Source organism: Corvus brachyrhynchos, unplaced genomic scaffold (genome assembly GCF_000691975.1).
Source record: "Corvus brachyrhynchos isolate BGI_N302 unplaced genomic scaffold, ASM69197v1 scaffold60, whole genome shotgun sequence".
NCBI classification, from domain to species: Eukaryota; Metazoa; Chordata; class Aves; order Passeriformes; family Corvidae; genus Corvus; species Corvus brachyrhynchos.
The window spans coordinates 746,574-758,709 of NW_008236767.1; the positions used below are offsets into that span (position 1 = coordinate 746,574).

General features: G+C 39.8%; 1 protein-coding gene across 1 annotated transcript in view; it reads left to right on the plus strand.

The window, feature by feature from the left end:
• MEP1B (meprin A subunit beta) overlaps positions 1-12,136 on the plus strand; it is a 32,656-nt gene that overhangs the window by 15,840 nt on the left and 4,680 nt on the right. The window contains exons 7-11 of the mRNA XM_017727410.1: positions 2,286-2,464; positions 3,923-4,141; positions 7,208-7,360; positions 8,097-8,312; positions 10,631-11,098. Of these exons, the coding sequence (XP_017582899.1) occupies positions 2,286-2,464; positions 3,923-4,141; positions 7,208-7,360; positions 8,097-8,312; positions 10,631-11,098 (1,235 nt within the window). The remainder of the gene's footprint in view (positions 1-2,285; positions 2,465-3,922; positions 4,142-7,207; positions 7,361-8,096; positions 8,313-10,630; positions 11,099-12,136) is intronic.

A 12,136-nucleotide genomic window follows, 5' to 3' on the forward strand; every position in this document is an offset into this window, starting at 1 on the left:
AACTAGCATGGTGTTGTAGAATTAAATGATTAGCAGACCAGGGAGGATCAACATCATCTCTAGTACTTCCACATGGAAAATCAGGTTTTCATGGAGACCTCCTGGGAGGCCACTACAGCTCTTTGCCACTGTTGCACACAACAAAGGGAATCCATGCAGAAGTGGATTGACAAAGATCCCTGGCTAACCAGCTTGGTGCTGGTAAGCCAAAGTGTCTGTGAGCTGATACTGATGATCTGTGATACTATGGAAAGAAAATCAGCAGAAGGACATTAGTATGAAAATGTGCCTGAAATGAGTGGCATCGTTGCTACTGATGGCGTGTGTCTATTTACAGCCCAAAAAGAGGGATGGTGGGATTAATAAGAGCAGGTACTTCCCGTTCCTCCAGCCTCCGATAGCAATGCAGAAAGCATTGAGTCACAGGCAATACAGCTCTCACGCACCTGGGGAAAACTGGGACTTTCTCCACTTTCTCCCCCTCAAAGATACTGCTGACACAGGCTTCCAGGCGCCCATTGCTGTGGAATGCCATGTCCCACTCACCTAAGCTTTATTCTCAGTGCAGGGTGACACAGACCATGTATTTACTCCCTCTGTGGCTGTAGAATGACAGTGTTGTAGGCATTTGGCAGACCAAAGGCAAGGGGCAGCTGCATCCCCTGTTGTTTGGACGTCACTTTTGCCAAGTGTCCTGGATGTGCCTGTGGCCTGCTGTGCACTGTGCAGCAGCTGTGAAGCCAGAGGTGGCTTTGGTACGAGGTGGACCCAGGCCTGTGATGGACTTCTGCACAGCACATGAATCAATGTGAGGCTTTGTTCAAGGAAAGACCTTGAAATTATGGATACTACATGTGCTCCTTACCAGGTCTCATGTTGTGATTATAATGAGTAATCAATAGGCAAGGCCTGTGTTGCTCTGTGGAAAATGAAATACTGGGGAATATGTTGCACTGATAAGTTACAAAGTTTGAAAGCACATGGCGTGCTTGTGTTTTTAAATTTCTGGGGTGGTAGGATTGCAAATCCTATGGTATATTTTGTGCCCGATTAATTTTATGTACTTCATTGGGTAAGTATTGATTTATTTGCTGCATAAAATATCAATTTAAATGTAGCTCTCTGTGCCTGCTATTTTGTGGACACAGGGTGCCATTTTATTGGCCTATGCAGATAACTCACCAAATTCTTTCATCCTTTAAGAAAAACTTCCAGCACAGCTGCAGTTTTGCTCTTACTTGGGAGTGTGTGAGAGCAGTGAGTGCTCTAGCGCAGCAGCTCACAGAGAGCCAGAAAGAAAAGAGCCTATGAAAAGCACTGTCACATCCACCAACCTGTCAGATGGTAAAGACACCATGCAGAAGCACACCTTGCCTGGCAGCCACAGCCCCATGCAAAGTAAAAGGCCAAAACACTACAGAGAAAAGCAGGCAGAGAATGTTCATTAACCCACTTCTTCTTATGATAGGGACAGGCTCAAAGAGTGCTCACAGCTACATACTGTGGTCTAGCTGAAAATTGTTAATTTGCAGTAACTGAATTGCTCTAAATTATGTGCCCATGGCCTTTGATGTCCCAGAGTACCAAACTGATGCCTGGGGCGGCCACCTAAAAACAGAGACTGGACAAGAATAAGAGAATAAAAGGAGGTATTTATTTGAAGGGCCTTCAAAGGTACACCCTGGGCAGTCAAAAGGCTCCACCCAAGATAGACCCCAGGTCACAGGTTCTTCACACTTCTGTAAGTTTGGTTCATTTGCGTATCAGGGTTAATTCTCCAATTATAACCCCAATTAATGATGTAATTACCCAAAGTTTGCTCCCCTCTTCAGAAGCTTTTAGTTTACACATTTTGGGGCCTGGTGTCCTTGAAGAGCAAACCTAGAGAGGGTTTGTTATGTCTAACCAGCATGAGAGAACAACGGCTAACAGGCCACATGAAACTTCAGAGTTACACACTAGGCAGTACAGGATTTGAAAAATATAAAAGCTAAAACCTAAGGCATCAAAAGAAATCCTCATCAGTTTTCTTTTGTCACAAATAGCTCAACATTTTTCTTCTAGTAGAGCCAGAGATGAGGAACTTCTTGTTCATCAAAACAGAGCTAAGTGTGAGAGGAAGGGATATGATAAGGAACAGATCAATGGAGAAGTGCTCTCTGTAACAAAATGTGACCTCAATGCTCAGGTTAAAATCTACCTGTTGAACAGACTGGTTCTGGGGTTCTCATGGCATGGGGATGGTGTGTATCTCAGAGTCCTCTCTCCTTTAATGTCAATGCCAGCTGCTGGTCCTCAGTGGGAAACATGCAAATGGGCTTGCAGCAGCTCTCCATCGGTGCCAACTGTGACAGGATTGGGACAATCCAGCATGAATTCCTGCATGCCCTGGGATTCTGGCATGAGCAGTCACGGTCTGACCGGGATGACTACGTGACCATCGTCTGGGACAGGATTCAGTCTGGTCAGTCACTCCTCTGCTTTTCCTTTCAGGCTCTGGTGTTAGTGTTTTAGCTGTGGAACATCCCTTCCAGCCATCCTTTGGTGGTCATGCTATTCCCTCACCTAGACTTACTTTTCAAAGCTAGTATATCAATAAATGAGGTATCAAGGAACATCTATTTGAGAAAGAAATTCTCATTTGTTGTTGCTGTTGTAATTCCTTGTGCCATGACGGTTTCCAAAGCCCTAATTAGAGATTTGAATCCTGTTATGCTACATGTTGTACCATGGAGGAGCAGAAGAGGATAATTTAATTTGTTTAAATGAATACTCTAAAAGGACACTTACTCTAGAAGCCCTTAACGAAATAAAAATAACTAAAAACCCTCCCCAGTCTGAAAAACCCAGTGTGACCAAAGCCAGTAGAAAATCTCCAGTGAAAACACTGGTCCTTCTCCTTCTGCCTGTCTGCTACACCTGGTGCAGGCAGCAGAGCTGAGATAGAAGAGTGTGCAGAGGGTGGGCAGGCAGAAGAGACCTTATAGGGTCTGTGTCACGCCAGCAGTTACTTTAGCAATGCAGCCTGTGAACTGTAAGTGTTGGTATATTTGGCACAAGCCTGAGAGCTGGCACAGAATTCCTCAGGACTTTGCTCTGTCTCTGCCTCTTTAGCCTGTTGTCGTCCTCTGTGACTTTCAGGCTGTTCAAAAACAAAGTTATACACACAGACTTGATGCTTTCCTGACATAGGCACACACAGAAAACTGAGAAAGTAGATAATGATTAAATCTAATGCATTCTTATTTAGTCATGATCAACAGTCAGGTGCATATTCAATTATAAATTACAGAAAATTACCTAGACTCCGTTATTTGATTTCCATTATATTTTGCTGACTCTTTAGTGACAAGCTGCACTGTTGTTAGACATTTGAAACTGCTGCAACTTTTTTACACTGACCAGAATATAGTTACTGTATTTTGACTGATTTAAATCTTGACTCCCCATTGGGTAGTAAGCAATAGGTTTTTTGCTCTTACTCCAGAAAACGCCTGTACAGTTAAATTCTGGAAGCTTATCTGATGACAATTCTAACTTGTTTATTGTTACCTAAAATGACTAGCAATTAAACAACAGAGAATACAGATTAGAAACAGTTGCAAATTGCAGTAATTTGAGTACTAAAACACTCTCTAAACTTTTGGGTATCACAAGCCTATCAAAGTTTACAAGTAGTTTCACAGGAAAAAATTTTCTGGTAGCAAAAACCTTGCTTCATCCAGCAGAAGTCATCAGTGGCTGAAAGAGGACAGTAAATAACCCCAGACTGGAAATAAAACTGTTTTACAGAGTAAGTGCAAGTAAATGGCTATAGAAAATACTTTGGGATTTGATGGATTCTCTGTCACTGCAAGTCTTTACATTGAAACTTGATTCTCTTGGGCAACAGACAACCTTTCCTTTTAATTTTGCCATTCAGGTAAAGAACATAATTTCAATAAATATGATGATAAAACATCAGACTTCCTGAATGTTCCTTATGACTACAATTCTGTGATGCACTACAGCAAGACTGCATTCATGAATGGAACTGAGCCCACCATCCTCACCAACATACCAGACTTCATGGATGTCATAGGACAGAGAATGGATTTCAGTGAGTACGACCTCCAGAAACTGAACCGGCTCTACAACTGCAGTAAGTTCCCCCATTTATTTTATATTATATGCTTCTGGCATTTGAAAGAAGTGAGGGTGATACATACATGCTGGACCCATCCAGACACAAGTGAAAGAGATGTTAATATATTTGGAGAAGTGAATTGTGTTAAAACCACAATATAATAAATAAAATAATAATATAAAAACAAATAAAATAATAAACATTAATAAAATAATAAAATAATACTACAGCTAGAAATAACATCCCTCCTGCAGAAACACTGCTGAGTAGCAGAGGTTTCTGTGCAATTTGATCTGACCTTTAGTTAAAAACCAGCTTTGCTCAGCAGCTGATTTTTGTTCATCCCTTGGGTGGCTGTTTAAAATGTGTGCTTCTGCACAAAGCCTTTTGTTTTTTCCCTGTATTATTCCACAGCTGTTGCTCAGACACTGCACAGAAATGAGTGTGCTGTCATACCTACTCCTCTTTCGTGGAATCTGTGAGACAGAGTGGATATTCATGCAAATAGGGTACAGATACTGTTAGGAATAAAATGCAAGCTTTGAAAATTTTCATGTTTAGTTTCAAATCTGGTCTCTTATAAAAGTGGTCAAAAGAGTTATTTTGCTCAGGTGGGGTTTATTTTACAAATGTGAATTAAAGTAAGAGACAGAAATCTAGATAGTTCTATTATCAAACTGGAATATAATTCTGTAATTGTTGCTGCATTCAATGTGCTCTGGCACTCAGAAGAAAACTTTTATAATATCCTAAGTAGTGAGTACTGGCTTACAATTATATTTTAAGCCTCATTATGCAGATACCTTAAACAATTATCAAACTGATTTATTAAAATGGTGCAGTTTTTTGAGTGTACAATTCTGATGAAAATATTTCTATCCATGTAGGTCTAAACTGAACACACACTTACCTGCAGCCTTAGCTTCTAGCACTCACTGCACAGTCAATTAGGCATTATAAACGTGCTTACAGCTAGGGATGTCTTTAACAGGGGATGGGGTCCTTCTTCCTCTCCATTGATCTTATATAGTTTCCATCATTCTCATGCATTACAGAAATACTTCACAGCATTTTAAGTTTATTCTTAACCCATAAACACATTCCCCAAATGAAAAAAACCTCGGTCCAGTTGAAATCCGTGACAAAACTGCCACCACTTTCAGTGCAATCAGGACCTGCCCTGCTCCCCAATCCATCTCTTGGCTTCACGTGATGTGTATAATGTGGATGATATTTGCAGAGACATATATACTGTCAGATCACCCACCTGTGCCAGGGAGGATGGTGCTTCATAGGTCCTAGCCCTCACCCATGTAAAAGATTACTTCATTTGCTGAACATGATTTAAGGAAGTGTTTAAGCTGAATATCTGCTAGAGGCCCATGTGGACAGGAAATTGCATTAAAAATGTGAATCCTGGTACTTGAATTGAAGAAAAAAACCCGCACCATAAGAAATTCTGTCTGATAATTTAGTGCTGCTCCAATCTGTACTTCACTGCTGTCTTTCAGGCCATATGGTAACAGTAGATTGTAGTCTGCTTTCCCCTTGCAGCACAGGGCTTAACAGAACTGACCATGAGGTTTCCCTCTGCCTCTAGAAATTAGGACTTGGCACTCATTCCCCATGTGTTTTCTTCTGAGTCCAGTCTTTCACTACATTTCAAGCAAGTATCAGGCTTTTGGTGCAGATGGAATTCACAACCTGTCTCACTCATTGCCCCTTCCCCCGTTTCAGGAATGAATCTCAGAAATACACCGTGAGCTACTGGGTCTTGCCTTTCTCTCTTCCTGTCATTCAGGTCAACACTCCATGACAGCCAGCACTTTCTAATTAAGGTCATTAGGTTGCTTCCTTCCTGTTTGGCCAAATCAGTTTCATGTTTTGTTTTGTATTGTGATTTCAAAGAGTTTGTTCATCTAATAGTTCTCCGTTTTAGCTTACCTTCTTTTTCCAGCAGTCAATGTAACATTTGCTGCCAAGGCCTTTTCTTAGTTTTTGCAACATCCTACTGATACTGTATCTTAAAAAATAGCACTCATACAACACTTCTGATTATCCTGCAGCCTCTAGAGGGTTTTTAGCTTTCTGTGAGGACAGCACAAAATATCTGAGCAGTAGAACTGATTTGGCAGCAGTTCATACTTAAGTACTTCCCAGAGCTACAGCTTAAGTGAAGCATTTGGCATGTTATTGAGGTTGAGTTTTGTGATACTCAAGGTCTTTTTGTTATGCAGTGAAATCTTTAAACCTTTAAGCCACAATATTTTATATGTAGTTTAATAAGCATTTCATTAGCTTAGTTGTTTTCAATTCACGGCTGGTATTACACATGAGCTCAGATGTGGTACAATGGAAAACAAAAGTAAGACCAGGGATAAACCTGGACTGTGCTATCTCTCACCTATCCAGAGTTTGCTTTAGACAGAGAAAATGTTTCATATGGTCTTCTCCCTTTCATATCCAACTTCACAGTCTTCCTTCACTTAATTTCTCACTTGTTATATGAAAGACATTGTAAAATTTGTATGACATGAAATATCTACTGGTCCTTTGCCAAATGGGTTTTTTATCAATTCAGCATTTGGAAAATCAAGGTTTGTTTATTAGAGTGAAACAGCTTCTGCTCTTCTATATTTCAAAATAAGCATTCCAGCTGATGCATTAGTGAGCTTGGCAAAGCTCAAAATCTGTGGCCATGTGTGGACTGGCCCAAAGAAAGCAGAGGAATGAATGGGAAGTCTCAGGACTGTAATTTGAAGGTGTGTGAATTGGGTTGGTATTAGTGTTTCTTTTATAAATTAAAGATGTGATATGATAATTAGCAGATGCCCTCCTGTGCTTGCTTAGGGCCCAGAGTGTTCCTGATGAACACTCCTGATGACATCTTATTAATGTCAGTGTTAACCACCAAGTGTTTTGAGTTCTTGAACATTGTATGTATAAATGCTGATCATATTTGAAGCCACTGATTACTTGGTGTTCACATTTAGTCTTTCTCTGCTCCTGGCTTTGGACCTTCAGAACTAAAATGTGTTATGTAATAGAGATTCACAATTTTTTTTTTTTTTAATGTCGTAGCCTCCTCCCTAAGTTTCATGGACACTTGCAGTTTTGAACTTGAAAATATATGTGGCATGATTCAAAGTTCAGATGATAACAGTGACTGGCAGCGTTTGTCTCAGGTTCCTGCTGGGCCAAATACTGATCACACTAATATGGGAGAATGCAAAGGTATGAGAAAAAAACTCTTATCTTTCTGGGAAGGGTTTTCTGCAGCGACACGCGAGTTCACTTCAAGCTTGGCCTTGTTATCTGTTTATTTTCTGACAAATTACAGTTTATTTTTTAACTAAGCAACATAAACCTACATGCTTAGGGACACCATGTGATATGTTTGATTTTCTGCTTATTTCAGAAGATCGAATGTCCTTATCTCTTTTGAGCTGTATTTTAGTCTTAGTGCCACATCCTGTCATGAGAGTTATATAAAGTGTTGAACCTGTGGTACAGGCACACCCGATAGATTGCTGCTTTTCTGCATAATTTCTCAGTAAGTCCTTGGGAAGGAGCAGGATTTTGAAGTGTATATTATCAGGGTGGAGATGAAAAAAACAATCAAGCTATAGATGTATCTCAACCTGTCAGAAAGCTCCAAGAGTTCAGGAGCTTAAACCAGTCCTGCAGAGAGTTATTGACACTGGGTAAAGAGCAAAACCCCATGGTTTTGAGTACAATTTGCTAGAGATAATGAAATGAGGACAAAAGCTGCAAAGAGAATGGTTCTGCCTTTGGAAAATGTGAACAGGTAACAGTCCTCAGTCAGAGATTTGTACAGGATCTACCTAACTCTGTCCTGACTGTACCTTCTAGAGTTATTACAATGCAGTGTTAAGAAAAACAGTACACCAGGAAAATTCTGTTTTCTCTCCCCTCTCTCTACTGCTCATTTCTCATTGACTTTTGGCAGATTCTGGCTACTTCATGCATTTCAACACCAGTGCTGGAAGAGAAGGAAGCACAGCTGTCCTGGAGAGCCGAATTCTGTATCCCAAAAGGGGCTTCCAGTGCTTACAGTTCTATTTATACAACAGTGGTAACGAGGGCGACCGGCTGAATGTCTGGGTCAGGGAGTACACGTCAGCCAATCCAAATGGTACTCTGAGATTCATCGAAGAGATTAAAGGTATGGAATAAATTGCATTTTGTTTTAATCTAGACTCAATATTTTTCAAAGTACTGGGGGAAATTATTGTGGCAAAGTCACTCATTTCCTAGTGTTGCTCTTTGGCTTCTTCTCTATCTATGTAAGCGATTCGTTGCTGGTGAAATTATACCTGATGGATCGTCAGTCAGCTGTTTTCCTATAATATAATAAATTACCACAAATTTCAAACTCTCACATTGTCAAAACAGTTTTCTCACCAAAATTGCTTAAATTCCATGAGCAATCGTTTTAACTGTTCTGGAATTGCTGGTATCAATAGTAGCTGATGAAGTTGGAATATTGGAGTAAATGACAATTGATAAGAAAGTATAATAAAGAAATGGAAAGCAAAAGTGCCCTGGAATACCTAATATACAAGTTTAAAAAAGATAAATAAAATTTAAATGGCTTTTTAAACAAGGTTTGAAATTACTTAACTGAAATATATGGGCAGCAGATCATGTTTTGAGTTCTAGTTTGAAAAAGATTGAAACCTTGTGGTTTTAGGAGCCTATGGCCTACAGAATGAGGCCAGCTAATGGACAAAAACTCTTTAAGCTAGAATTGCCAAAGTCACCATATGATTAAATTACTTTCTTCATTATTTAACTATTATGTGGTCTCCACTGTAGCTACATCAAGTTCAGAAGGGTCTGAGCAAGTTCTTTTACTAAATAGGTATAATTTCTGTCTCTTTTTGTCCCTTTAGGCTCAGCTGCTGCTGGTGCCAGTTTTCTCTTTTTTTTTTTCCACTCCTTTCTTCACCTCTATGGCTTCACCCTCTGTGCCATCTGTGCTAACAGGTATCCTTAATGTAAGTGTTACTAAGGCAGGTGTAGACTTCACATCGGTCTGAGCCCTCCAAACTCTTTCAAACCCTACTTTGAAGTCAAGATTAATTTCTCCAGACTTCCTTCTTCCTCACAAACACTCTTTTGTGTCTATTAGGTCCCATCTCCCATTCCTGCTTTCTCAAGTCCATAATTTCCTTTGAAGTCTCTGATCTCAAAAGTGGGTCCAAAGAGGCACCCTATTTCGACAATCTGTGGCAAAACTTTTAGGAATGGTTCAAGACCATTTTTCCCCCAAGCTGTTTCACTTCTCTCATGTGAGAAGTTACCCTCACCAATGGAGTCAACAACCTGGAAGAAACAGTGACACTACAGCCCCTTCCATCCATGGTTTGACACCCTCACCCTGGCTGAGCTGCTCATGGGTTTGCACTGAACTATGAAGCTTAGGGACAATCCCTGAACCCTTCCCACGGGTCTGTGGCTGTGGGGGATTTTTGCACTGCACATATTACTTGTAAAATTCCTTTAGCTTATGCAGAAGGCAATTGAATGGAAAACACTGGGGTGTTTTTCTCCTTGTTTCTGGGTTAATTTTGTACCTCCTAATTATAACACTAATGAAAAATGTCAAGAAATTAAGACTCATATTTGAGATCCATTGTGTTGTGTTTAGGGTTGTTAGGAGAGTGATGCATGAGTTCTGCTCCTGGGATTGGCACTGCTTGTTCAATAAATGCAGCTGGTCTTCTGTGCAGATAAACAAGACCCAGAAAGCAAAAGAATTTGCTGCACATACTTTTAATAAAAGGGTGTTCTACTTTCATCGACCTCACAAGGCCCCTGTGCAGAGGTCTTTGCTTTTGTGTACGCTGCTCTTGAAGTTACGTGGAATTTGCTAGTGCAGGCACTTTTGGATGCAGAATCAAACTTGCAGTGAGGTTTTATTGCATGAAGTAGGTTTTGCAAATGACTGGCTTTAATTTGACCTTAGTACCATTAATCATTTGATGGGTGAATAGTGGTTCTACATAGGCAAGCTTCCAACAAGCCATTTAAAAATACAAAAACAAATGAATGAACCAGTCTTGTAGTTCTAGGTTCCCAGAATCCTCTGGAGTATTTTTTGTTGAGGCATGTTATTGTTATTTGAATATAATTAGTTCTGAATTTTTTTTCTTTTTAATAATACAGGTGAAACGATTTTTGTACATTTTATTATCACAATGTTTGGATTAATTTAATGAAATTTTATTTAAAAATTTAAAAGAAAAAGCAGTTTTAAAACATATCAACAAGTACTATTATGCATATTAATTCTGTTAAAATATTGTATTGAGCAAATATGATCTTGCACTGAAAAAGTAACATCTACAGAAGAAATATTCCATCACATCAGTGCCAGGGGAACTGAAAAATTCTTGCACAATGTTGGTATAGGGTACACAGACCTGTGCAGTGTTTGACTGTACTGCTGATTCAGAAATCTTTACCCTTGTTTTACAGGTTCACCTGAGACTTACTGGCAGCTCCATCATGTTTCTTTGAATGTCACGAGTAAATTCCGGGTTGTGTTTCAAGGCGTGAGAGGAAATGGCTTATCAAATGGAGGCCTCTCTATTGATGACATCAACTTGTCAGAAACTCAGTGTCCCCACCACGTCTGGCATATCAGAAATTTCACACATCTCCTCAACACGAGTCCAGCAGGGAGAGATGGGATAATATACAGTCCACCTTTTTACTCTAGTAAAGGATATGCTTTTCAAGTCAGCTTGTATGTAAATGGTACCACTAGTAACCCATTTAATTTAGGAATATACTTATCCTTGATTTCTGGAGCAAACGATGATCATTTGCAATGGCCCTGTCCGTGGCAACAAGGCACCATGATCCTGCTTGACCAGCATCCTGATATTCGTCAACGGATGTCAAACCAAAGAAGTGTAACAACAGACCCTCTGCAATTATCAGGTCAGTCAACATCAAACATGTAGAACACAACCAAAAGACAAGGGATCACATCTCTTCTTCATGTAAATTAGTGCAATTTTTTTAGCTTCTGGAATGTTTCATTATGTTTGCGGCAACAATAATATTGATCCACAGACAAGAAAAAAATTAAACCTACAAGCAAGTTTAGTTGGGACTCTGGATTTCAAAGTTGCATTTGCAGAAGAAGCACGTGGATGATCTATTCCTAAAGTTTCTCTCATATGCTCTGTGAGGATATATTTATTTCTGTTTTGATGAGAATGAAAGTTTTCCAGAAGGCATGAAAAGAAAAATATTGAATTAACAAGACAAGCAGTTCATACCAGATAAAAGTGCAGCTATCAAACAAATCCCTGCCCTCCTTGTCAAAGGTACAGTGATGTCAGCACAAGCCTCCAGATGGACAAAGTACTGATTCACATTATAAAATCTGTACTTGTTCAAGGTGTGAGAAGATAAGGGCTGTTGTCCACAATAACTTGGAAAGGTGGCAGTTGAGGTAAAAAGTAACTCTGAGAAATGGCAGGAATCTCTACAGAGAGAGATATTAAAGAAAACACCCACATTCATCACTGGATAAAGTTTGGATTTAAGCCACAATGGATTTCTTCATTTTGCCAAAAGAAACCACCTCTGCTACTGAATTAGTTTTCTGGAGTTTCAGACTAGAACGGAAGGAAAGAAGGCACAAAAACGTCCAATTCACATTATTTTAAAACCAGTATGTTTTACATTCCTTTTTTCTATGACACTGGTTCTATATGAAAACAAAGTGGGTAATCTAGAAAGACTTCATGTCCTTTCTGTAAATGAAAGACACGCCACACCATGTCCTCCATAGATGTTTGGAAAAGCACATTTCCCTGTGCTTTCTGCTGTTACAGCTACAGTGCTTAGCCCTTTTCCTTCCCTGGCCCTGTGGACATGCAGTCTGTTTGCCCTCTGCTCCTTCTTCCTTGTTTATTCATGTATTGCAAATAGTCTCAGATTCCCAAGGGAAGCCTTGTAACACACACT